Here is a 27,402-nt window from a genome sequence, read left to right on the forward strand (position 1 = left end):
TCACATTTTCCTTCTCGTCCAATCAGAGACTGATTTGTATTCATTTAAAAAATTCAAAGCATTCTCTGAATGATGCATGTGCTGAGCAGCCACCCTCCTGTGTTTATTAACAATGCATCAGACCAACCATTCAGTATGGGATCCCAAAGCTACTGGAGATCACTGGAGTAGCGGTGTCTAGTTCAGTAATCCCCAGCTTCCAGGGGTATAGGCCAGGTATGGTATATACATAGTTACATTGATATACTGGGCCAGATTCACATAGAACTACGTTACGCTGCGGCGGCGTAACGTATCCCATTTACGTTACACCGCCGCAAGTTTACAGCGTAAGTGCCTGATTCACAAAGCACTTACCTGTAAACTTGCGGCGGCATAGCGTAAATCCGCTCGGCGCGAGCCCGCCTAATTCAAATGGGGCAGGCACCATTTAAGTTAGGCGCGTTCCCGCGCCGAACGTACTGCACATGCTCCGTCCGTAAAAATCACCCGACGTGCATTGCGCTAAATGACGTCGCAAGGACGTCATTGGTTTCGACGTTATCGTAAATGGCGTCCAGCGCCATTCACAACCGACTTACGCAAACGACGTGAAATTTAAAATTTCAACGCGGGAACGACGACCATACTTAACATGGGTTACACCACCTAGAGGGCACCCTTAGTTTTACGTGACGCATCTCTACGGAAACTACGTAAATTTAGATCGACGGGCAAAGCAGACGTTCGTGAATCAGCGTAACTAGTCATTTGCATATTCTACGCCGACCGCAATGGAATCGCCACCTAGCGGCCGGCCTAGAATTGCAGCCTAAGATCCGGATCGGATCTTAGGGCTATCTATGCGTAACTGATTCTATGAATCAGCCGCATAGATACGACAATCGTATCTCAGAGATACGACGGCGTATCAGGAGATACGCCGTCGTATCTCTTTTGTGAATCTGGCCCACTGTGTATAAAAAATCCATACCTGGAATTCTTCTTTATTCCTATTAAAATGTTCCTAGAAACTGAAATTCATGTTGTTATTTTTTAGTCATTATTTATTATTTTATGTTTTTTTTATTTTTTGTATGGTTTATTTAATATAAAAGTAGCGATTTGTCATCCTCCAAAAAGAAAACTGCATTTGGGAATGGAACAATGACATTACCTCCCATCTGAGTGTAATAATGCGGCTGAGCATTGTTCTGTGTTTTTCTGGAGTGTACACACGTCTGTCCATGTGGCATGTAGGTGGCTGAATCTTGTAAGTCAGTGCCATCTTCTCCCACCATGGAATTCTCTGGATCGCCGTGCCAGTGTTTTAAATCCCTCGTCCGTTCAGCCATCTGTTGGTTCTTTATTGCGAGGATGTTCACTGCGATGGACATTAAATATGCATGCTGCGTTTATTGCAGAAGCAGTTCTAAAGAGCAAAAGACAACTCTTGTAGAAGAAAAAGACACACACTAATTATATTCAGCCCACTATTTAATGTGTGCATGCTGTGCTGCCTGAGAGACCCCATCAGATTTACACTTCCACATTCCAATCAGAGCTGAGAATATGATTGGTGGATATGTGCAATACTGACAGTCCTCATGTAATCAACTCACCGTAATTTATTATAATTAACCACTTCAGCCCCGAAAGAATTTACCCCCTTTACCCCACTTTTTGCAATTCGGCACTGCGTCGTTTTAACTGTCAATTGCGCGGTCGTGCGACGTGGTACCCAAACAAAATTTACGTCCTTGTTTTCCCACAAATAGAGCTTTCTTTTTTCAGAGGTATTTGATCACCTCTGTGGTTTTTATTTTTTCCGCTATAAACAAAAAAAGAGCGACAATTTTTTTAAAAAAAGCAATATTTTTTGCTATAATAAATATCCCCCAAAAATATATAAAAAACAAATTTCTTTCTCAGTTTTGTCTGATTTGTATTCTTCTACATATTTTTGGTAAAAAAAATCGCAATAAGCGTACATATTAATTGGTTTACGCAAAATTTATAGCGTCTACAAAATAGGGTATAGATTTATGTCATTTTTTATTATTAATGTTTTATAATTAGTAATGGTGGCAATCAGCGATTTTTATCGTGACTGCGACTTTATGGCGGACACATCGGACACTTTTGACACTATTTTGGGATCATTGTCATTTACACAGTGATCAGTGCTATAAAAATGCACTGATTACTGTGTAAATGACACTGGCAGGGAAGGGGTTAACCACTAGGGGTTACGTGTGTCCTAAGGAGTGATTCTAACTGTAGGGGGGATGGACTACAAGTGACATAACAGTGATCACTGCTCCCGATGACAGGGAGCTGTGATCACTGTCCTGTCACTAGGCAAAACAGGGAAATGCCTTGTTTACACAGACATCTCCCTGTTCTGCCGCTCCGTGACACGATCGTGGGACACCGGCAGACATCGAGTCCGCGGGCACGGTCACGGAGCTTGCGGCGCGATCACGGCGGGATTTTCAAAGCAACATACAGGTATGTTGCTTTGCCTAGCTGAGCCATTCTACCGATGTATATGTTCGTTAGGCGGTCGGCAAGTGGTTAAAACATGAAAATGATTGGTGGATGTGTACAACACAAACAGTTCTTATTTAGGCTTCATTCGCATGGATGCATGTGTATTTTCTTCATGGAATGCAGGTTCTTGCTAGCAGAAGATCCTGTATAAAATATGGGCAGATCCACATACATCTGCGTGGGCGCGCCAAACGAACTGCGCATGCCCCGTCCGTCAAAACTCCCAGGGTGCATTGCTCCAAATGACGTCGCAAGGACGTCATTGTTTTCGACGTGAACGTAAATGGCGTCCAGCCCCATTCACGGACGACTTATGCAAACGACGTAAAATTTTCAAAATTATACGCGGGAACGACGGCCATACTTAACATTGAGTACGCCACCAGATAGCAGCTTTAACTATACGCCGGAAAAAGCCGAACGGAAACGACGTAAAAGAATGCGACGGCCGCTCGTACGTTCGTTGATCGTCAGAAATAGCTAATTTGCATACTTGACGCGGAATACAACGGAAACACCACCCAGCGGCCGCCGGAAAATTGCATCTAAGATCCGACGGCGTACTAAGGCGTACGCCTGTCGGATCTAACACAGATGCCGTCGTATCTTGTTTGGTGGATAATTTGGAATTACGCGGCGTATCAACAGCTGGCATAATTTCTTTGAGGATCTGCCCCTATGTGTCTAAAGTACTCCCATTTTGACGGGTATAGTGAGTACAATTCTTCTAAAGTCTTTATGTTTTTTTACATGCACATTTACACACATTTACACACGAAAAATCTGCATCCACAGTTGCAACTGTGTCCTTTTTTTTGTAAGCCACTAATTGCGGTGCACATTTTTTTTTTCAGACACAGCTGTGTATATGGCCCCATTGATTCCTATAGTGCTGTGTATAGATACATACAAAACATTATGCTGTAATCGCAATGCTTTAGATGCCCATGTAAATGAGCCTTTAACCACTTGCTGCACGTTTACTGCTACAGGGCAGCAACTGTGCACAGCATCAGGTATATATGCGTGATTCTGCACTTCTGCCTGCAGGGGGCATGCACGCCACCGGTGGCCCCTTCTGCTGTGATAATTCACAGCAGAAGCTGATCTGCAGGTGCCAGGCACTCAATGTCCTACACCACCTGCCAATTGTTGGCAATACACAACACATACACATACATACCCTTGCAGTGGTAAACCATTCAGTGCTACGTTGGGTAATGTAAGGCGTTGGACCTGTTATAGGCGCTTGTTAAGGGCGCTGACTAAGCTTACCTTTTCTGCCCCCCTCCTCTTCTCATAGAAACTGTACTATGTAATGAAAAGATCTCTATGAATAGAGGACAGGAGGTTGACAGGATCACATAAGTGCTCCTGCTCCTCATTCCAGCATCCAGGTTTTGACTATGGCATTTTCCCTGTCTGTGTCCACCTGCAAGGTAATTGATATGGTCAGTCACCTGTTATAAGAAAGTCAAACGCTCTGTTCCTTGGATTGAGTTGCGTTGTTCCGTATTGAGCCCCCCGCTTGTCTGCCCTGTTTTGCTAGTTTAGATTTCCCTGTGTAGGACCTGGATCTGTTAGTGGACTTTTCCCTTAAAGCGGAGTTCCGGCCACAATTTCACTTTTTAAATATAAATACCCCTGTAATACACAAGCTTAATGTATTCTAGTAAAGTTAGTCTGTAAACTAAGGTCCGTTTTGTTAGGTTGTTACAGCATTTAGACACTTTATAAAATAGAAATTGACTGGGGCCATCTTAAGTGTGGGCATCATGAAGCCAGACTGTATGACTTCCTGGATTTCAGCCTTGCAGATCTCGAACATGCTCAGTGCTGCACAAGCAGTGTCAGATCAGGTTTCAGCACCTGTGCTGTCCAAGTCACATGATTCTTTGAGACTGGGGAGTGCACAGACTCCTGGAAAGTTACACCCACTACATTCCCAGGAGTCTGTGCGGTGTAGGTTAGGAAGCATTAGGCACCTAGGTGCAGGAAGTGGGAAGATTAACTATTCTGCCTAGCAACAACACTTTGAAGGCATCTAAAAAAAAAAAATTTTTTCGTAAAGGACTAATGACATTTTTTTTAAAACTACTGATGTAATGTTATATTTATGGGTGGAACTCCACTTTAACTCAGCCTGCCTTTTACCTGGACTGTCATAGAACCATGCTATCTGTCTGCTAAACTGCAAGTATCTGTTTGCTTTGCTCAGTTTGCATCTGCCTTGGCATGGTGGCCAGGCACTATAGCATTGTGTATATGTCATGGGGGCAACAAAATACTGGTAGGCCTGCTTGCCTTAAGGGAAAGGGGTCTTCTATAGGTGAAGCACACGGTAGCTAGCTATAGTGTCCGACCACCTGCATTGGGGTAGACGTGACAGTGGATGAAGGAAAGGTCTGCTTCCTCTATTTATAGATCACTCATTCATGGAAACTGAGTACAGCTTCTGTGAATGGAGTAGGGGGCAGAACAGGCAGGTATAGCATTCCGCTGATTGTATTAGCAGCACAAAGCACACTTCTCATTGCGTATAAGTACCATCCCTGGTGCTGAGTAAAATCTTTAATGAGCTAGTAAAAATCATAGATCATTAAGTCTGTATTTGCACAGAAAAAAACTTAATGAAAGCAGGAACAAATAGATGTTTAAAGGAATTGTCAGCTTTTAACAAGAAAGTAAGAAAACAGTTTTCACTAACAGCTAGCGGTAAGGACACTAATTATTCTGCGATCTTAGCCAGGAGAAAACTAAGCTATAGTTCCTTTGAACTGATGGAAAGGCAGAAATTAGAATAAGGAGCTGCTGACATTGGTAAAGGTAACCTGTTAACGTTTTATACTCCTTTGGAAGAGCATCTAGTATGCACTCCCATTTTGGATATCTTGAATTTTTTTTCTTAGACTCCATGCTGATGGACACAGCTGGTTAAAAAATGTATATATGAGTAACTACTATTTTTCTTAGGAAAAGAGATTTTTTTCTAAGTTTTGCTCAGCAATGACATGCTAAAAATTAGACATTGATTTATTCTGCTCCTTATTTCATTACTCTGGCTAATAAAGGCAGCGGTATTCTATACACATTAAAACCCATCACCTGCAAATTTCCCCCTCTCCCCGTTTACCAACGTTGCTCCAATCAAGAAAGAAAGACTAAAAGAAAGAAATAAAGAACCCAAATCTGTATTTTATTGCCCTCATTTTGCTCTCCGAACCCTTGCCAATTTCTGTTTGTGAGTAGAGACCAGTGATTTAAAGTGGTTGTAAACCCTTTACAGCCACTTTTACCTACAGGTAAGCCTGGATTAAGGCTTACCTGTAGGTGCTTGAAATATCTCCTTAACCTCCACAGTTTAGGAGATATTAGCAAAAGAAAAAGGCGCCAATGTCTACGGCGCATGTGCCGTAGACAACGGCGCAGGTGCACTTTAGAAACAGGAGATCGTGCTGTGACTGGTGGCTCCCGCGCGCATGCGTTACGGATTCAGCCAATCACAGTGCCGGAGCCACGATACCCGGAAGGAAGAGGGTGAAAGATGGACGCTTCGTGGAGGCGAGGAAGTCATGGACATCACAGGCTTCAGTTTCAGGTAAGTGACACATAATGGGCTACTATGTGATGTATAGTACCCTATTATGCTTTAGCTTTGCAGGGAAACAAAGAGGAAGTAAAACCCATCAGGGTTTACTTCATCTTTAACTCTGCAGTCCAAGCCTATCAGCAGCCAGTCCTGTTGATGGCTCTCTTTATGACGTCATAACGCCGCCCGCTACAGTCTTCTGGAGCCTCAGAGGATCACATGGCAGCCAATGCAAAGTGTCCACATCACTCAGGCAGGAATATGGACTCTTCCACTCTGCAACACAGAAGATAGAAAACTCAAGCATTGTACACATGGGCTGAAAATCGCCCGGTTCAGCAGAAATCTGCAACTTTCGGTCCGCATGTACAGCTGTCTAACTATCATGCTGGAAAACAAACATTCAATTAGCACTCACATTCCAACTGAAAAGGGCAGGGGGTGGTAGGTTTGCAGCCAGACTGCAAGGTACTGACTAAAGCAGCCAGGTATGCATGCTGTTCTCGCAGCACAGCCAGAAAACTGACCACACTGTGATAAATGGACTCCAATGCCAAGCATGGTCAGTTTCAAATAGGAAAACAGCTCTCTGTTTAGTAGTTTGACATGCCATTTGATATGTCTGTTGGTTTTACGATGACCTGTACTCACTTCGAAGGGTTTGAAGTCTTTGGGGATTTTATTATCTCCCTTTAGTTTTTCTAAGCTTGACTGAGTACTAGAAGTAAACACAAGGCAGGATGATAGCCTGTTGAAAAGTCTTTGACAACTTTATCTTATTTCAAAGGCGTTAAATGTGGCCATTTTTTTATATGTTAACAGAGTTCCACAGTCTTTCTGCATTTTTATGTGAGTGTAAATATTGATATGAATGTATACTTATTTATTAATATTTTTTTAAATATTTTTTAACTCTATTATGATATTCATTTACCTACTTGGTCTTCTGGCTGGATGTGCAATATAAAATGTTGTCTCACAGCTCCACCATGTGGAAATCTTGGAGGTTGCAATTTTGTGGATAAGCTGCTGGATAGGAAGGAAAGGCAAGATACAATATATTGTATAATGCTACATAGAGGGCAGAGAATTGTGAATCTTCTTCCCATTCTTTTTTTTTTTGTCATATTTTTAAAGGATTCAAAAGATAAGCAGAACAGTTATATTGTCTCAATTTTATTAATAGAAGTCCAAGGACTTTTCACAGTGTGTGCTGTTTAAAAAGAAGAGGCAAACTGAAATTTTGTAGCATTTTTAATTTTGACGCTTTCGTGGAAAACTTTGACCAACCAATCTCCCTCAAATAATTGTTTTTTTAAAGTGGTGAACAGGATTTATAGGAGTGTCAAAATGAACTACGGTATTTTCTGTTCATTGATAAAAAAAAGCAACCATTCCAAACTCCCAAAAAATACACCAAGGAATCTATGTAAAAACACTTCACTATGTGGATGTTATAAGCATTCAAGTTAATTGTCAAATTGTTTGTAATATCAGTATCTACTATAATTGTTAGCTGCATCTAGTGGCCATAATTTGGTATTTTTTTTTTCAAAAACATATTGCATTATGGCCACTAGATGGAGCTGAAGAGATGATCATATTGCAGTCAATACATTAATCGTTCGTTATGCCTCTGCAAATGCTTAAAGGGAAACTCCCCTTTATGTGAAAAAGCAATACATTATACATTACAATTGAGACACAAGCCATATTGTCATTTCATGTTATTAAAATCACCTTTCCTTTTCAATCTGCAGCTCTGTAATTTTCAATGCAATGTGACTACCTGGAGGTGTTATGTATTTGATTGATGTACAGAACACCCCCAGAAATTTAATTTCCTGTCTATGTGGTTGGCTCACTTATTTTCCCAGAAGTCTGAACTAAGATACAAGATTTTAAGCATCCTCTGTAACAAACATTTCATTTTTGGTGAGATGCTCCTAAAGAGTTAATCACTTATAAACGCTCCAAAGACATGGTGGTATGTTAACTGGCTACTGTCTAAATTGCCCCTAGTATGTGTATGTATGAATGTGAGTTATACCTTGTACACACGATCGGAATTTCCGATGAAAAAAGTCTGACGGAATTTTTTTTATCGGATATTCCGACCGTGTGTAGGCCCCATCGGACTTTTTCCCGCCAGAGTTTAGAAATAGAACATGTTTTATTTTTTTCCCGATCGTCTGTGTGGAACTCTGACGGAGAAAAAAGCATGCATACTCAGAATCAAGTCAACGCATGTTCGGAGGCATTGAACTTCATTTTCCTCAGCTCGTCGTAGTGTTTTACGTCACCGCGTTTTGGATGGTCGGAATTTGGTCTGACAGTGTGTATGCAAGACAACTTGAAACGGAATTCCGACGGAAAAATCCATCAGATTTTATCCCATCGGAAATTCCGATTATGTGTACAGGGCATAAGGGACCTCAGATTGCAAGTTTCTTGATGATAGGGACTGATGTGAATGTATAATAAATATGTAAAGCGCCGTGTAAATTGATGGGCTACATAAGTGCCTGCAATAAATAAATAATAATAATAATGTAGCACTACCCCCGAAGGAGTTGCTGGCTTGTTTTGGGTGGCATGTTACCTCATGGCTCTTCCGCCTGCCTAGGGGTGTATGGTGCATATAGCAGTAATGGAATGTCCACGACAGGTGTCTTTTGCTGTACTCTTTATTACCCAGCCAGGTTAAAACATTAAAACTTGTGATGAAGAGTAGAGGTGAAGTAGAAGAAGAAATAGCGGACTCAGGCGCAACAATAGGGAAACAGTCCTGCTTCCAACAATACTTTGTATTCTTCGCCACTCTAGCCAGAGTGGGTATAGCGTACCTGGACAGGCCTACTCTCACTGACCTGGCAGCCAGAGTACCGCTCGAACTTGTAGGAAAAGTCTCTGCCACAGACCCTCCTGAAATGGACTCAGGGAAAAACCTCTGCCACATGCCCTCTCTATGATTGTGATTACGGAGATGGTCCTCCTTGTTAAAATTGCATCTGGAACTCCTTCAGATAGTTTTTCAGGTACCGACTGAGAGGTGACCAGTCTCTCAGTGTCCGGCTACTTTGATCCCCGGTGGTTTATTGAGATCCTATTGGATCGCCAGCCTCTCATTGGCTCTCCTCAGATGGACTCCCCACCAAACAGCTATCTCGATTGGGATCTTCAGAATTGGGAACCCAGTCGACCACTCAAATGTTCCGGACCAACATGGTCCCGGGAACCAGGAATACCGGGTGGCATGCGCACCCCTGCCTGGAAGGCCATTACACTGGGGCGCAGGGTTATGCGCAGTCACCCTAAAGGTGGGTGCCGCACTTCGAAGAAGAAGTCAGACTAATAAAACCTGCCCCATAAATACCCTCCCCATACACAGCGAGGCTCAACCCTCCTGATTGGCTGCTGAGGAAGAGCACCCAAACCTTGACTCCATTGCTGCCACCCACTGTCCTGGGGTAGAAACTACACCCCAGTAACAATAGACAGCCCACAGCACAGACAAGCTGAGACAGAGACCAGTTTAGAACATAATAATTGGATCAGAGTCAGTTAACACTCTGATCCTTCTCTAAATTTGACTAGCTCCGGTACCTTTTAAGTAACCAGGCGCTACACACTCCCCCCACCTAAATAGACACTGTCCTCAGTGTCTCAACAAGAAGGTGTTCAATCCTGAACGCCTGACCTGAATCTGCTTTTACAGAACAGAGGAGAAAAAGAAAGATGGAAAGATATAACAATATAAAACATTCTCTGTACAATCTTTACAGTGACACACTATGACATCAAAACATTCCTGACTTTCTATTCTGTCCCATTCTCTGACAGTTTTGATAGTAGATCATTGACCTGCAAAATATAAAAATGGAAGAACATATGCAAATATATATTAATACACATTTAAAGTCACTAAGGCTAGAACTGAAGCTACACCTTCCGCAGTAAAGGCAAAACCTCCTTTCCTCCCAAAGAGACACATCATATAAAACTAAGTGCTGAGAATTTATCAAGTTGCAAGTAATGGAAGTTTTTTTTTATTTAAATGCAGAGAATGTATGGCAATTAATTGTCCCACGGACACGCATGAGAAACTGTTATTGGTCACAATAAACACATGGTACTCACTGGCCCAATCACAGCCCATCTGTGCCTGCCATGTGATAACATGTGGCCAGTCACAGCTAATCACAACAGAACAAACTGAATTAATTGATTTCATTCAGTAAAATGTTTGAATATAGAAATGAAATTCTTTGTTATAAGCAAACATAATGTGTAAAAAAAATAATAAAATCCTAAACACTTATATATAGCCGACTGCAGCGCAAATGCTCTCTCTTTGAGAGCAGTAGGATCCGTAGACTTGTTAGTTAAATCCCGTGAGAGGGGAGCAGGGGGCATGGCTGAGCAGCGCTGTGTGTGTCTATAGACGCACACAGCCTGGCTTGGGAGAACGTCTGCACGGGTGCCACTATATGACAGTGTTTACTATGGGGGCACCTGCAGGAAGAAGGAGCGGGGAGAGCACCAGCAAGGGACTCCAGAAGAGAATGTAAGGGACCACTCTGTGCAATATCGTGCACAGAGCAGTTTAGTATATCATCATTTTTTTATTTTGGCAAAAAACTTTAATTTCACTTTAAGCTGAAGACGAGTGTTAACTACTAGCCGACCAGCCACCGTCATTATACGGCGGCAGGTCGGCTCTCCTGGGCGAGAGCCCGTAGCTGTACGGCGGCTCTTTGAGCGGCCACTAGGGGTGCGCGCACGCCGCCGGAGGCACGCGTGCGCCCACCGCTCGCCCCCGACTCCCGTGCGTGTGCCCGGCGGGCTCGATCGCCGCCGGGCACCCGCGATTGCTCGTTACAGAGCGGGGAATGGGAGCTGTGTGTGTAAACACACAGCTTCCGGTCCTGTCAGGGGGGGGAAATGCTGATCTTCTGTTCATACAATGTCACTAAAGGATTTTTTTTTTAGCTAAATATCTTCATTTACCTTACTGCAGTCCTGGTTTCATGTCCTCATTGTTCATTTTTGCTCTGATGTTGCTGTAATCCTTCTCTGTTCTGAACACTTACTGGTTGTCTGTTTCCTGATAAAAAAAGTCATGGGAGCTTTCTCTCTGTGGTCACTAATCAAGGAGGTGTGATTACTGTGTGTCTAAAACCCCTCAGCACCAATCAGTTTTGTTTTACAAACCATCACTGCCCTGTATTGGCTCTGTTTCTCTGTACATCACAGAAGCAGGAAACAGCATGCAAAAACATAACTGAAACTGTAGGTACATTATATGATTGATTTTTATCTATTTTTAATCATTTTTAAAAGGAATCAGTTAACTATTATGTCTCTATACCCTGTAAACAGTAATTTCAGCCAAAATTTTTTTTTCCTTTACAACTTCTTTAAAATGTGATTTTCTTTTTTTCCTATGGATATTAGCAAAGCAAGTTGAAAGTAAATTATTATTTGTTAAACGTGTGTTGGCCAGTAGATGATGCTGTTGTATCGTGGAATGAGTGAATATTGAGTTATGTGTACTGTATACTCTTATCTGGTGGATATAGTATAAGTGTTCGAAATACTGTTGTGCCGTTTTATCTGGGGAAATAATGACTACAACAGATATATAAGATGTGTGAAGGGTAATGTACAGGCTGATTCACAAAAGGAGCAATGCTCCCTTGATATACCCAGGATCCAGCGTCAGATCATCCCTAAGGTAACCTAGGGCCCATTGGAGGTTTAGGGGCCCAGCTACAACCTTCATGCTTGTGCATGGGATATTGCAAGTTGTCAAAGCAATGCACCGGGTTGTACTTGTAGGCTAGAGGATGAAAAAGAATCTGGGGGTCCTAGTAGATGATAGACTCAGCAATAGCCTGCAATGCCAAGCTGCAGCAAGCAAGGCCAGTAGAATATTAGCATGTGTTAAAAAGGGAATGAAAATCAAGAAATAAAACTATAATTCTACCACTTTACAAAACCCTGGTTCAGCCACATAACGAGTAAGCCATCAAGTTCTGGTCACCAGTCCTCAGGAAGGATGTACTGGAACTGGAGAGAGTCCAGAGAAGGGCATCAAAGCTGACTGGAGGATTTTGAGGAATGACTACACACACTAAACGTATTCTTCCTAGAGGAGAGATGCTTGAGAGGAGAAACAATAACAATTTACAAATATCTAAATGGCGATTCTAGCATAGGGAGACAACAATTCAGTCTCAGGGCGCTTAATAAGACAAATGGCCACTCAATGAAGTTGGACGAGAAGCGGTTAACCTCAAGCTGTGTAGGAGTGTCTTTATGGTTAGAGCGGTTAGGATGTGGAACTCCCTTCTACAATCAGTGGTGTCAGTGTGAAGTGTCAATAAGTTCAAAAATCTTTTAGATGGGCATCTTGGCAAACACAATATACAGGGGTATGGGACGAGGTAGAGACGTAATACCCACACAGGTTAAACTGGATAGACTCTTTTTTCATATTTACCACCTATGTAACTACATTCACTGGCCACTTTATTAGGTACACCTGTTCAATATCTTAGTAACAGAAATTGCTAATCACCCTATCACATGGCAGCAACTCAAAACATTTAGGCATTTCAAAGGCCAGATGCGAGAGATCCTTAGGAGGAGAGACTTAATAAAGCCTTCGTTCTGGGCTGGCACAGAGGACTTTGCCCTTGTGCGCACACCACTGGAATTTTGCGGGCTTGCATTTGTCTCCTTTGCGTCAACATCCTTTTGGGGACTGGTACCATTCTGCGCCATTGTTTCATGCTTTAGATGTGACGAAGATGACTTGCTGAATCAGAATGGGGGGGGGGGGGTGGCATTTAACTGACTTTGAATGTGGCACGGTTGTTGGTGTCAGACGGGCTGGTCTGAGTATTTAAAAAACTGCTAATCTACTGGGATTTTCACACACAACCATCTCTAGGGTTTGCAGAGAATGGGCCGAAAAATAGAAAATATCCAGTGAGTGGCAGTTGTGTGGAGAAAAATGTCTTGTTGATGTCAGAGGTCTGAGGATGGGCAGACTGGTTCGAGATGATAAAAAGTCAACAGTAACTCAAATAATCACTCGTTACAACCAAGTAGAGCTGCACGATTCTGGCTAAAACGAGAATCACAATATTTTTGTTTAGAATAAAAAAACTCGATTCTCGTAGCGTAACATCATCTTTCACATTATGCAAAAAAATTGGGTTAACTTTACTATTTAGTTTTTATTTTATTTATTAAAGTGTATTTTTTTCCAAATAAAATTGCATTTGAAAGACTGCTGCACAAATAGTGTGACATAAAATATTGCAACAATCACCATTTTATTCTCTAGGATCTCTGCTAAAAATATAGAATGTTTTGGGGTTCCACGTAATTTTTAAGCAAAAAATACTGATTTTACCTTGTAAGCAACAAGTGTCAAGAGGTTTAGTTAGTTTAGCGGTTAAACTGACCTCATTTACAGACAGGAGTTCTTCCCTTTGATCTAAAAGAACTATATGTTACAATGTTTCTCTTTAGCAATGTTGTGAGAAACTTGGCAGGCTGTCTGTTTTGTTTTTTTGCCGGCTGGAGTAGAGAACTCTCTGCGCTGAATTGAGGAAATGCTTTTTTAAGATCGTGAGGGGGGTAGGATCGTGATCTCGATTCTTTAACGATTAATCGTGCAGCTCTACAACCAAGGTATGCAGAATACCATCTCTAAACGCACAACACATCAAACCTTGAAGCAGATGGGATACAGCAGCAGAAGATCAAACTGGGTGCCACTCCTGTCAGCTAAGAACAAGAAACTGAGGCTATGATTCACACAGGCTCATCATAATTGGACAATAGAAGATTGGAAAAACGTTGCCTGGTCTGATAAGTCTCGATTTCGGCTGCGACATTTAGATTGGTAGGGTCAGAATTTGGCATAAACAACATGAAAGCATAGATCCATCCTGCCTTGTTTAAACAGTTCAAGCTGGGGGTGGAGATGTAATGTGCCAATTGAGCACCGTTTAAATACCACGGCCTACCTGAATATTGTTGCTGACCATGTTCATCCCTTTATGACTACAGTGTACCCATCTTCTAATGGCTCCTTCCAGCAGGATAATGCACCATATTCCAAAGCTCAAGACATCTCAAACTGATTCACTGTACTCCAATGGCCTCCACAGTCACCAAATCTCCATCCAATAGCGCACCTTTGGCATGTGGTGGGATGTGGTGGAACGAGAGAGGAATGTTTCCAACACCTTGTTGAATCTATGCCACAACGAATTAAGGCAGGTCTGAAGGCAAAAGGGGGTCCAACCCGATACTAGCAAGGTGGACCTAATAAAGTGGCAAATGAGTGTATATCAGGGACGTGCAGTCAGGGGAGGCAGGTGAGGCAGAGCCATAAACCTAAAAAACTAAAAAAATTGCTTAGAGGGTCGTAGTTTAGCAAACCGGGGTCACAGACCCCAAAATTTGGTGGGTAAGTAGCCAAAGTCCTACCCCACCACGGGTCAAAGTTTAATTACAAGCTGGCATACTCTGTTTGCAGCAAACTGAGAGGATGAGCTCACAGTGCCTCTTCTCACTTCTTGTCAGAGGCACTGAGCTCAATGGACAGCTTGGAGCCTTGGACCAATGGTAAAGTGACACTGTCCTCTCACTGCAGTGTCATAAAAGGGAGCATGTGTCTTAACCACTTGCTTACTGGGCACATATACCCCCTTCCTGCCTTGGCGAAATTTCAGCTTTCAGCACTGTCACGCTTTGAATGACAATTGCGCGGTCGTGCGACGTGGCTCCCAAACAAAATTGACGTCCTTTTTTTTTCCCACAAAAAATAAAAATGTTTTTCTCAGTTTAGGCCGATACGTATTCTTCTACATATTTTTGGGAAAAAAAAAATGCAATAAGCGTATAGTGATTGGTTTGCGCAAAAGTTATAGCGCCTACAAAATAGGGGATAGAATTATGACTTTTTTTTTTTTTACTATTAATGGCGGCGATCTGCGATTTTTGTCACGACTGTGATATTACAGCGGACACATCGGACACTTTTGACACATTTTTGGGACCATTCACATTTATACAGCGAACAGTGCTATAAATATGCACTGGTTACTGTATAAATGTGACTGGCAGGGAAGGGGTTAACACTAGGGGGCGAGGAAGGGGTTAATGTGTGCCCTGCATGTGTTTCTAACTGTGGGGGGAGGGGAGTGACTGGGGGAGGTGACCGATGGTTATCCCTATATACAAGGGACACATCATCGGTCTCCTCTCCCTGACAGGATGTGGATCTCTGTGTTTACACACATAGATCCATGTCCCTGTCTCTGTGACTGCTGATCGCGGGTGCCTAGCGGACATTGCGGCCGCCAGGCATGCGCATCGGCACCTAAGTGACGTGGCGGGCGTGCGCGCGCGACACCCAGTGGCTGGAGGCCGTGTATAGACGGTCTCCCGGCAATTAAGATCCACATTGCGGCCGTAAAAAGTCATCGGGCCGGTGGGAAGTGGTTAAAGACAAATGCTCCCTTCCAGCCCAGCCCTCTTAACTACAAAGAAAAAAACATAAGTTTATGTGTATAAGGTTTATCCATAATCCTGTGTTTTTCTCACACAGTTAAGAGGAGAATGAGAATCTTCTGCTGCTGAAAAGGTAATGTAATGTTTTAATCAAGCTAAATAATATATTATTATGCTACAGTGGGGCAAAAAAGTATTTAGTCAGTCACCAATTGTGCAAGTTCTCCCACTTAACCTCCCTGGCGGTATGATTCCTTCTGGTTTTAGGTGCTGAAAGCGGTACAATTATTTTGCATGGAAATTCTGCGTTTTATATTGTAGGCCTGTAATTCTTAGGAATAACTCACTTAAATCTGTCCAAACAAGAGTCTAGTAGACATCTTGGGTATGATAAAGTTTGAAACACAAAATCATAAATTACAATATAATAAATAACTATAAATAATTATAACAAATAATAATGTAATTATAATAACAATTATTTAATAATGTAATCAAATCAAAAACACTGAAATTTGCTCAGTTGCAGAATTGTCGCTGTCATTATTTTTATTGTTTGATGACGAAATTTCCCCACAAATTGCTATCACTCAATTCTGAAAGTGATTCTAATTTATTATCGCTGTTTTCAAACTGGTCTAAAAGCACTTTTGATGTAAAGGGACACTTTTTGGTTGCTATGGACAATCTACAGTTTCCAGGCAGAAAGAACAGTTTTTATTATATAAAACTACATGCAGGACACTGGGCAGACCACTAGGGACAAAGGGGGTGGATGCTCAACAGGACTCAGAAGGGCTGCAGAGATAGCAGGTGCAGGCAGGCCGGGTCATACACTGGCGAACAAATCAGGAACAGAAGCGTAGGCTGGAGCGGAGCCAAGGTACAGGCAGGGTCGGTAATGAGCTGGCAGCGAGGTAGCAGAAGGAGCAGGCAGATGCAAGTCAAACAGGCCAGATCAGGTGCAGGCAGAAAGCAGGAGCGTCAAGGACAAGCCAGGTCAGATAACAGGAACAGGAATCAGATACTGGGGAACAGAACACGCAAACGCTGTAGAACAGATAGCACCTGAGTCTGGGTACTGACCCAGTTTAAATAGCCTGTCTGGCGCCAAGACTGTCACAGGGTGCGCGGCGCGTGCATGCGTACCAGCAGTGTTCTGGCAGGAGCTGTAGTTACAGGCCGTCTTCTACGGCCGCCATCTTGGATGTTGGCATGCCCTTCCTGACACCGCAGTTCTGCCTGTGTACCGAAGCATTGCCGGGTGCTGGCGGATATCGAGTCCGTGGCACTGGCTGCTGGGCGTCTGTGGCACTCGCAGCGGGAGTGGGTCGCCAGCGGCGTGCACGCATGCCCCCAAAGCCAGAAGTGTCAGATCACGAACTAGGTACGTGATCTGCCGCAGAGCGGCCGCCCTGCCGCAGTAAATGTGCGGTGGGCAGACTGCAAGTAGTTAGGACAGATAAATCCCAACTGGTATAAATGTCTAGAAAAATAAATTTCAATCATATTTTAAACTTTTTTCAGCAATGAACTACATGAACAGAGCCTGATGAACTTCCCAATACAAAAATACATTGTTAATGAATCCATTTTATCGTATTTTGGGAAGACAGTATGGTCCTTCCAGTCCCCAAAAAAGATGTTCGAATATTTGGGGGCACAGCCAGTCCCTATTTCCGCTCCTGCTAATTGATTATCGATGCAGCCACTAAAGAGGAAACAGTTCTATCCTAAAACAGATTTACAAAGGATAGGATGTGCCGTAAAATGACTTCCTCTGGATTTAATAAATCAGGACTAGGCTAGAAACCTAATTTGTGATCTAGTTTACCATACAACGTCTCATCATCTAGACTAGCCACGAGTGTTTCCTGGAGATAATCCCGGCAATTTGTTTACAAAGTCCCCGGTGTCTGCGAGATACGAGGATAGTGTCTGCATGAAAGCTCAACCACTTAAATTTTCATTCCCAGACCAAACTGGATGATGTGATGTTGTCTGACTTTTTATGTGAACATCGGGATGCATGTAGAATGTTCTGACTGTAGGATATTTATTGAACAAGGAAAATTAAGTGTTTTGCTGGTGGCACATCTTTAGGGTTGGTTCACACCAACATTTCTGCATTCCAGGTGCATTTCTACTTGTGTGTTTTTGATGTGTTCTGGTGTGTTTTTCCTTTTTTGCTTCATCTCAATTCAGGACCTGTGCATTCCAGTGTGTTTTTTTATGTGTTTTTCCATGTTACAGATGCATTCTATAGAAACAATGCAACGTGATATTTTTTTTAGGACCTCACTGGAACAATCTGCACTGGTGTGGACGAGGTCCATTGGAATACACTTTGCATGCATTTTTGATGCAGATTTAAAACACACTGTACTGCATCTGGTTGGAACCAGTCCTTAAAAAAGAGCTCCAACAAATATTATTAGAAAGGAGAGGGGACAAGTGGTAAGCATTAAGGATGGGCCGTGACTGTTTCTACAGATTAAGAATTCAACCTGTTGCCTAGCACCTGACTGCCTGAACTTCTTTCTTATTTTGCTGCTCCTCTTAAAGTGGTTGTAAACCCTTAGTGACAAAAAAACAAAGCAAAAAAAACACCTGCAAGACAAAGGCATAATGAGCTAGTATGCATAGCTCATTATGTAATTCTCACCTGAGATCAAAGACCTCGCTGTGGTGCCCGTACACAGCACCGGCTGCCGACATCACTCCCGGAGTTACTTTAGCACTGTGATTGGCCGGAGCCGCGATGACGTCACTTCCACACATGCACGTGGGAGCTGCCGGTAACGGCACAGTCTAACTGGAGCAACGGCACGACATGCCATTGCTTCAGTGCGCATGTGCCGATGACTTTGGCACATGCAGACACAGGGGATATCTCATAAACTGTACAGGTTTAGGAGATATCCAGGGTAGCTACAGGTAAGCCCTAATATAGCCTTACCTGTAGCAATACGTGTGTTGTAAGTTTTAACAACCACTTTAAAGTGAACATTTCCTTTGCCCATACTTAACACCTCCATACCAGCAGCAAGTGCATACCTTTTCCTCTCTCCAGAGCTGCTTCTTTCAGCTTCCTAAACTGCGAAACTGAATCCACATCTAAATTTAAACCAAAGGGGACATAAGTCTTTAACCTATGTATCCATGCCATCTCAAGTCTAGAGATACTTCTTACAAGGCAACTTCCCATCCAGTGGGGACTAAATTCGTCTATCCCTAAGAAAATACTTCTGGAGGTTCCTTATTATGGACATTTAGGTAATGTTTAGATACCAAATGTTTGGTGAACCCCTTCCTAATATTATTAATGTGCTCATTAAGGCAAACTTGGAGGGGGTGTTTCATCCTGCCCACATACTGCAGTCCACAAGGGCACTGCAGTAAGTAGGCTAACCCCCCCCCCCCCCCCTCGGTGGAACACATGATAAATGGCTCTTTCTTATGTTCCTTGGATGTAAAGCTGGAAACAAAACGTGTGCTTCTCCTACATCCATTGAGAAAACACACTTGGGAATTCTTGTCCCTCCAAAACAAATTGTATGCTTTTTGGATTGTCCTCCTGACTTTTATTGGAATAAGCTATATCTGGACCTTGTAGCATTGGTGTGGCACTTCAGTTTCCATTTTCATTACTTGAGTTTCAAGGTCTTAGTTAAGATGGCAGACAACATAAAAAAATAAAAATAAAAAGGAATAATAACAACAACAAAATTTTATCTTTAATACATAGATAAAAGCATTCTAAAATCTGAAAAGTATTAGGTCACAACAGATTAAAGTGAAACTTAACCAAAAAGGGGAAGTTCTGCTTTCCTTCTCCACCTCCACCCCACCACCCAACATTTTTGGATACCTTTTCTTGGGGAGAGTAGGTACCTGGACTTGACAGAACTTTGCACTTACTAGTCAAGTTTTAGGAATCCTCTGCAGCAGAAGTGTCATTATAGGTGAGATACTCCGTAAGGGTTAACCGCTTCTGAAAGGATGCAGACACTGCAGCTTTTCTCATCAGATTGTGCATCAGCTGATTAAAATAAATTAGTCACTTGCATTCAAAATCAGTATTTGATGTACAACCAGCTATTTCTTCAGAGCAGAAACCGGTAGGAATCTGCAATAAAGTTTGTTAATATCCCTGTAAATTTAGCACCCAGAGGGGAGGTTTTTTTTCTTAGAAAAAGTGGAGTTACTTTTTAACCATTGCCATTGTATAAGAAATTATATTTTTTTTATGAAAACTGGAGCAGACACAATTTTATGTTTTGCCCAAAGAAACTATCTAGGTTCTATTTACTCACATCTGGTAGGAGGATTTACTAATTATTTGCTATAAGAACATCACAATTTTTGGTTTCTTGCACTCCATGTTCTTTCTGCCTTCATCCTGAGGATTAGGTAACACTTTCCTCACCTGAAGTGCTGAAAACGGGGGCAGCTGCTTAGCCTTCACGTCATTGTCACAAGCTGCTTAGTAACAAACTGTAGCAGAAGATTAGCCTAGTATAATTATTCTTGCCTTGTTATAAAAAATCTCCTTTAATCAGTCATTACAATAGCAGCGGATGATGTTACACCTAGAAACAGCTAATGTGTTTGTTCTGTAAGTACAGGATGTTTTCTTCTTTTCGCATCTAATTATTATTTTTATTTTTTTTTGAGGGAAATTTATTGAGGTCACTTTTTTAAAGGAAGCTAATTTATTATGATGTTGTCTACTCCAGTGACATGGTTTGAGCATCATCATGATGTAACTGTTTCCATGGAGACCCTATTCCTACGGAAAGGAATGAATTCTGTTGAGTTCTGACTTCGCTGATAAAAAGCAGGTGCCTTTTGTATACAGCCCTCGTAAGACCACCGGAAACTGGGCAGGGAGGAAGTACTTATATGGAATCCATATAAGAATGACCAAGCATACAAATCTCTGTTATTGAAGTCATACTCCGTTCATGGACGCAAACGCAGCGAGCAACACGGTGCATATATCTAATGAAAGAATTCACTTTATTTATATTCTTAGCAGCCAGGATAGCAATTGCAAGGTCATGGAGGTTCTCGTCTATTCAGTTCTCACTGATAAAATCAAAGCTATCATGGATAATCATAAGAGAAATATTGTTGGCTACAGTGCATGATAAATGACCTTTATTCGAAGAAATATTGGACTCGTGGATATGTTACCTTTCAGGAGACATATGGTTGATTTACTAAAGCCAAATAGACTGTGCATTTTCCAAAGTGCAGTTTCACTCTGCAAGAACAGTTGCTCCAGAGCTTCCTAGTTTCTTTCCCTTTATTCGTGTTTATGGTATCTGTTCATGTGTGCAGAATTGTTGTATCCTGGCCCAAGCCTAGGGCAACACTTTGCAGGGGGGCAGAATGGAAAGAGTCCCCGCCGGCTTGTGCTACACTGTTAGTGTAGCACCAGTCTCATGGGATGGACTGGGCTGAGAGGCAATTTAGTCTAGCACCTCCATAAAGCAGCAACTTTTTTTTGGGGATAGAGTAAGGGAGGGTTATAGCCCCTGTCAGTTAATTTTTTACCATCCCTGTCCCATTGCAGATATTTCCTGTCACTTCCTGCCCCATAGCCAAACAGGAAGTGAGAGGAAATCTATGCAAATTAAGGGAATCCATTGCCCCCCCCCCAAGGCCCTCAGAACTAGTGTCCCCACTCGAAAATTTCAGGGCGGGTCTTAAACAGAAAGGTTTGTGGCCTTGACAGGAAGGGGTGGGTCATATTTAAATTAGGGGGTGCATGAGTTTAGTCAGGCCTAGGGCAGCACAAAACCTACGGTAAATACACTACTGGTGTGCAGCAGCTCACATTAGCATTGTCATGGTAGTTGCAAACTCTTTTGATTTACAGGTCTCTGTTTTCATCACCTTATTTCATTTTAAATACATAAGTAATGGTTCAGTCTAATCATGTTGCTTCAGAATATGTGCTATGCAGATATTTTGGGAGCCTTTGGTTTGAAAATCTACTGGGTAAAAGCACATGACATGTTTTGTATGTCGTACACCCATTTAAAAAAAAATATTGGAAAAGAAAGAATTCACCTGTATGGTAGGCATTAATTAACATCTTTATGTCTTGGGGTATTGTATATCTTTGTGCACCTGTATATGTTTTATATATATTTATTATTATTATTATTATTATTTGCTATTTTTTTATGCTAAAGTGAAGTTACCTATTAAGTGTGGCTTTGTGGCACCAGTTAGGACGTCGGTAAATTATGCATTATGCATAACACTTCATTTTAATTATTTTCTTTAAATCCAGCTTTAAATATTGTAAACCAGGGTGGAAGGGATTATTAAGGTTGGTCTTTGGAGGCTGGATTTTGCCTGCATGTTATTAACTTAATGAACTATAGATCTTCACTTGGGGTTAAACTGATTAGTGCCTTCAGCAGAATAAATTAGGAAAAAAATCATCATCACACTTACTTTAAAGCAAGACAAAACTCTAAAAATAAAAATTGCTGGAGGCAGAAAAGACAAGCAGTCTCTTCACTTCCCCTAGCAATTTTTATTTTATTTTCTGTGTACAGTACACTGTACACAGCTGTGATAGACTGGTTGTTGGGAAACATCCGGAATAAGTACCTATAAGTATCTAGTCCCTCCCCTAGATCAGGTAACCATTCAAAGATGGCGTTCTTTCCTCTTCTGTGAAGGTTAAAGTATAACTAAAAACAATTGTTTTTTTATTTTTTAGTTGTTAGTTTTGGATAGAGTGGAGAGGGATTATATCAGTTTTTTTTTTTTCGATTGTAATATATTTATTGAGTTACATATCATTTTCTGGTGCTGTGTGATGCCTTTTAATGTGACTTTCTCAGGTTGTAATTGCTCAGCACTTTGTTGTCCTTCGATAAGGCATGCTTGGTTAGGGTTCTGGGCATCAGAACACTTATGGCCATCTTGTCACACAGGTTTTTAACAAATGAGGACATGGCACTCCGAGCTTTGGTGGACATTCTAAACTTGGGGCGAAGACCTGTGCGGACCTTCCTAATGCGGAAGATGTAGGAGACAGGTCTGCGTTGCTTAGAAGGTGTTTGTATAGGAGCTCTGCTTGTCATCCGTCGGCCATGAGTTTGACGCTTAACAGGCGTCCGATTCTTTCTAGGTTGAGCCATCTTTAAATGAGCTTTAGTGATTCTTGTATCCTCAATGGCCACAGAGATGGTCTCCTTGGACAAAGGAATGGTAGTTGTGGAAGTTTAGCTAAGAAACCTCTTCCTCAAGGCAGCTTGGTCAACGCGTCTTGCCTTCTCTAAAGCCAACTCCAACTGTTCTATATCAGGTTTTTATCTTTACCTTTTAGGGTAATTCGCTGTCTATATTTGCCCTGGTGACTGTAATCCCTAGGAGTGAAAGATCCCAAATTTTAGGTTGTCACCAGCACAGAATTAGAGGGTAAATCTTTCAATGGGAAAACTAGTTCTGGTGACAGCCAGGCATTCCCACATTTTAGAGGGATTTCCTCTCACTTCCTGTTTTGGTTATAGGACAGGAAATAAAAGGAGAATTCTTCAATAGGTAACAGATGTCAATAAAACTTGAAAGGGGTCTTAACCTTCCTTTCCTCTATCCAAAACGAAAATAAAAAGTTTCACTTTTAGTTCTGCTTTAAAGTATAGTGTGTGTGCACCATTACCGTGTAAAACAGCTGCTGTGGTTGGATGGTGCACTGAGTGGTACTAATGTTTAGTGCAGTATGCTCCAGAAATGAATGCCCACAACACAAGTGTTCTGCATTCTGAGCATTCGTCGATGGGCACATACTACCCTAAACTTTAGTACCAATCTGTACACTATCCATCCCCGTTGAGTCACAGCAGCTTTCAGCCTCTCATGGAGTTTTACAGGCCACCAGCAGTGGGGCTGGATGGTGCTCCTCTGCCCTCCACCCACACCTAAACAATATAGTCTTATGCATCTGAGCTATACATCCACTATACATGAGGTCTTAGGAGTAAAGCCCTACCTAGCTGAGGAGGACATTGTAGGCGTTGACCATTATTGTGGATTAAAATGTATTAATGTGCACATCTGACTGAAAACAGGTGTCTGTTTCTTGCACGTCTCTATTGCAGACTCCCTACTGATTTCATTATGTAGGCTGTCGGCGAGGAAGTGAATTTAAGATGTAATGGTAATCTGTAATTATATAACCTCTCTTTTCAGGTGATGTGCCTTCAGGATTTCTTTGGTGATGATGACATTTTTATTGCTTGCGGACCAGAAAAGTTCCGTTACCAGGATGATTTCTTGCTGGATGACAATGGTAAGAGAGACTTTCAAACAGTAACAAGTTCAACACGTGTTCCAACACTCACTGTACTGTCCAAGTTTATGTCAGCTCCAAATAGCTCACATTACATCCAAGAACAACAAAAACCCTGCTAAGAAAACATTTCTGTTCCGTATAAGAAACAGATGAGGATATGTTAACAGATTTAGGATTTAAAACATTGTTCTGTACAGAGTGAATGACTACACTTACCTTTGAGCTAAAGTACAAATATATATATAACTCTCACAGCCAAATTGGGATAACACTACTTTGTGACATGTTCCCATCAGGGCAGCCATTACAAAGCTTTAGGCAGGGCCCCTTACAAAGCTTTAGGCAGGGCCCCCCTGGAGCAGAAAACCAGGGGGGGGGGGCCCTCTCTCTCTCCTGCCGCGAGCTGATAAGCGGGGGGGGGGTTGTGTTAACGAAATGGCCAAAAGTTGATAAAGGTGGGGAGGAGTCAGACAAAAAAAAATAATACCCATCGGGCCCCTGGCGGCCCTGGTTCCCATTCACATAGCGTTAAAAAATTTATTAATTGCTGCTTACCTTTTTTACCTTTTTACTTCGCTTTCCACTTTGTATTGTTATGTAGTGGGCTGTGGAGTTATATTTGCCATATTTAAGGTTGTATTAACCCCCCCCCCCAAAAAAAAGGTAGTAGATTGCAGTTTACCAGTCCTTCAAGTGCAATTCCGGTCAAATCCTAACTAAGCTAAAATCTAATCTTACCCTATTCTATTTCTATTTTATCTACCCTGGACAGAGAAGTCTCTACTTACCTATGCTGAGGCCACTCTGGTCCAGTTACATGATCGGGTCCCAGCGCCAGCTTCAGTGTAGAGGAGGGACAGGGGACAACGGATGCCCCATAATGTGCCTATGGGTTGATGTCACCACCCAGCCTCTGCAGGCATTGTCAGCAATCTCTCCTATGCACTGAAGCTGGCGCTGGCGAGATTATGAGATATCTGACGGGAGTGGAGCAACTTCAGAATAGGTAAGTATAGACATCTTTCCTTTTACTAAGTAGATAAAATAGGCTTAGATTGGAGGTGGGAGTAGATTATAGCTCAGTTAGGTTTTGACTGGATCTACACTTTTTAAATGTGATGACTGCAATGACCAATTGTATCCCTTTGCAAAATGAAGAGGTGAGCCAGATCTCTCGGAGCTCCAAAGACTACCATTCTGAGTGTCCAGATTGTTCAGGTTTCAAGATGCTCTACTAGTAATATATGTGAATTGTTACATTACCGTCTATAAAGAAAACGGAAAAACTTGACATTTCGGATGTTGCTACTGCTGATTCTATGGCCCCGTACACACGACCGAGTTTCTCGGCAGAATTCAGCCAGAAACTCGGTTCAGAGCTGAATTCTGCCGAGAAACCCGGCCGTGTGTACACTTTCGGCCGAGGAAGCCGACGAGGACCACGGCGAGGAAATAGAGAACATGTTCTCTATTTCCTCGTTGTTCAATGGCAAAAGTCGGCCCGCCGAGTTCCTCGGCGGCTTCCACACTGAACTCGACGAGGAACTCGATGTGTTTGGCACGTCGAGTTCCTCGGTCGTGTGTACGGGGCCTGACACATACTGTACCTGTCAAACATTTCAGATTTCACTGTCAGCATACTTGTTCCAAGGTGGTAAAGAAAGGATCAGGATGATTATAGCTGAGGCCTCGTACACACGACCAAGGAACTTTTCGGAAAAGACATATCGTTTTCCTCAACGAGTTCCTTGTTAGGCTTGTCGAGGAACTCGACAAGCTTGCTTTGCGTACACACTGTCAAGACAAAATCTCCTTGTTCTCAAACGCGGTGACGTACAACACATACAATGGCAGGGGAAGTTCGATTCCACTGGCACAACCCTTGGGGCTGCTTTTGCTAATCTCATGTTACTGCGTGTTAAGTAAAAGTTTGGTAAGAGACGATTTGCACTTTTCAGTCTGTTACAGCGTGACAAATGTGCTATCTCCATTACAAACGCTACTTTTACCGAAGGTGCGCTCCCGTCTCATACTTTATTCTGAGCATGCGCAGGTTTCTTAGCATACACACGTTTCTCATCAAAAACGAGCCCAACAAGGAACACGACGAGGTAATTGAGACCCCCGTCGAATAAAAAGAGAGCATGTTCTCTTTTTTCCTCGTCAGTTTCCTCGATGAAAAACGTACACACGACCGGTTTCCTAGGCAAAAAAGCTCTCCCACCAAGTTGATGGATTCTATCGAGGAAAACGGTCGTGTGTACGAGGCCTCAGAGCCAATACCTTTAAAACAAATCAGAAATGGCAGCTCCAATATTTCTCCCTTGTAGATCATTTCAAGTGCACTACAGGTATACTGTAAAGTAGAGCTATAGCAGATTTAATACCAGACAGTTTATTTATTTTTAGTAGATTGGTAAAGAGTTAAAAGCTGACATATTTTTATTGCTGTGTCTGTGCACCCTATGGGAGATTTACCCTTATTTTATTTTAGTTATGTCTAAACCTCCACTTTACTGCTAAGGTTTGTGTGGAAAGCCTCTTTAATTATTTTGCATTGGTTGCTAACATTTATGTTCCTAAAATAAGAACATTCATTAAAATGGTTTCATTACTGCTAAGGAAACAATAATGTGTGGGCTGGATGAACATCATAGGGTAATAATCACTATTACGTGGCCATGTATAATCCTGAGTGAAGTGCCAGTATATAGTATGCCAATGCCAGCCAAGAACATACAAGCAGATTTCCTGGAATGTTAATGTTGGCATCAAGTGTAGTTGACGATTCTCTAATTGACGGGTTCATGTTTTGCTGGATGACACAATTGTGACTCGTTAATTATGACTCTGATCTTACCATATCTAGATACCATGATGACTTTCTCAAGGTGGTGCATGCAACCATGCTCACAAACATATTAAATAAGACCTTGCCCTTATGGTAATATAAAAAACAAAACTATCTGTTAAAAAATATCCTGTAGTTTGTGATACTCTGTGGTTCATGTGTTTTTTTTAATGTTTTCTGTGTAAAGTGTAGGGCATGGGTCTTCAAAGAAAGAAAGGGCCAGTTTATAGGTGATACATGCCACGCTGTATCCTGGCCTAGGCCAACAAGGCCTAGGGTAGCGCTTTGCACGGGGGCAGCACGGAAAGAGTCCCTTCCGGCTTGTGCTACACTGTTAGTGTAGCGCCAGTCTTAGGCCTCGTACACACGACCGAGTTTCTCTGCAAAAACCAGCAAGAAACTTGCTGGGATTTTTTTTTTGCCGAGGAAACCGGTCGTGTGTACATTTTTCGACAAGGAAACTGTCGAGGATCCCGTCGAGCCAAAAAGAGAGCATGTTTTCTTTTTCCTCGACGGCAATGGAGAAACTTGCCTTGTCGAGTTCCTCGACAGCCTAACAAGGAACTCGAC

At 42.2% G+C, this 27,402-nt stretch overlaps 1 protein-coding gene across 4 annotated transcripts in view; it reads left to right on the forward strand.

Annotated features, from left to right (window-relative positions):
- DCLK1 (doublecortin like kinase 1) overlaps positions 1 to 27,402 on the forward strand; it is a 477,375-nt gene that overhangs the window by 154,364 nt on the left and 295,609 nt on the right. For 3 of the 4 annotated variants that reach the window (XM_040340400.1, XM_040340401.1, XM_040340404.1), the window contains exon 4: positions 23,879 to 23,978. In XM_040340400.1, the coding sequence (XP_040196334.1) occupies positions 23,879 to 23,978 (100 nt within the window). Of the gene's footprint in view, positions 1 to 20,539; positions 20,653 to 23,878; positions 23,979 to 27,402 lie in introns of those variants that run through there. The other variant, XM_040340402.1, reaches the window with a different exon arrangement.

Source organism: Rana temporaria, chromosome 2 (assembly GCF_905171775.1).
Source record: "Rana temporaria chromosome 2, aRanTem1.1, whole genome shotgun sequence".
NCBI lineage: Eukaryota > Metazoa > Chordata > Amphibia > Anura > Ranidae > Rana > Rana temporaria.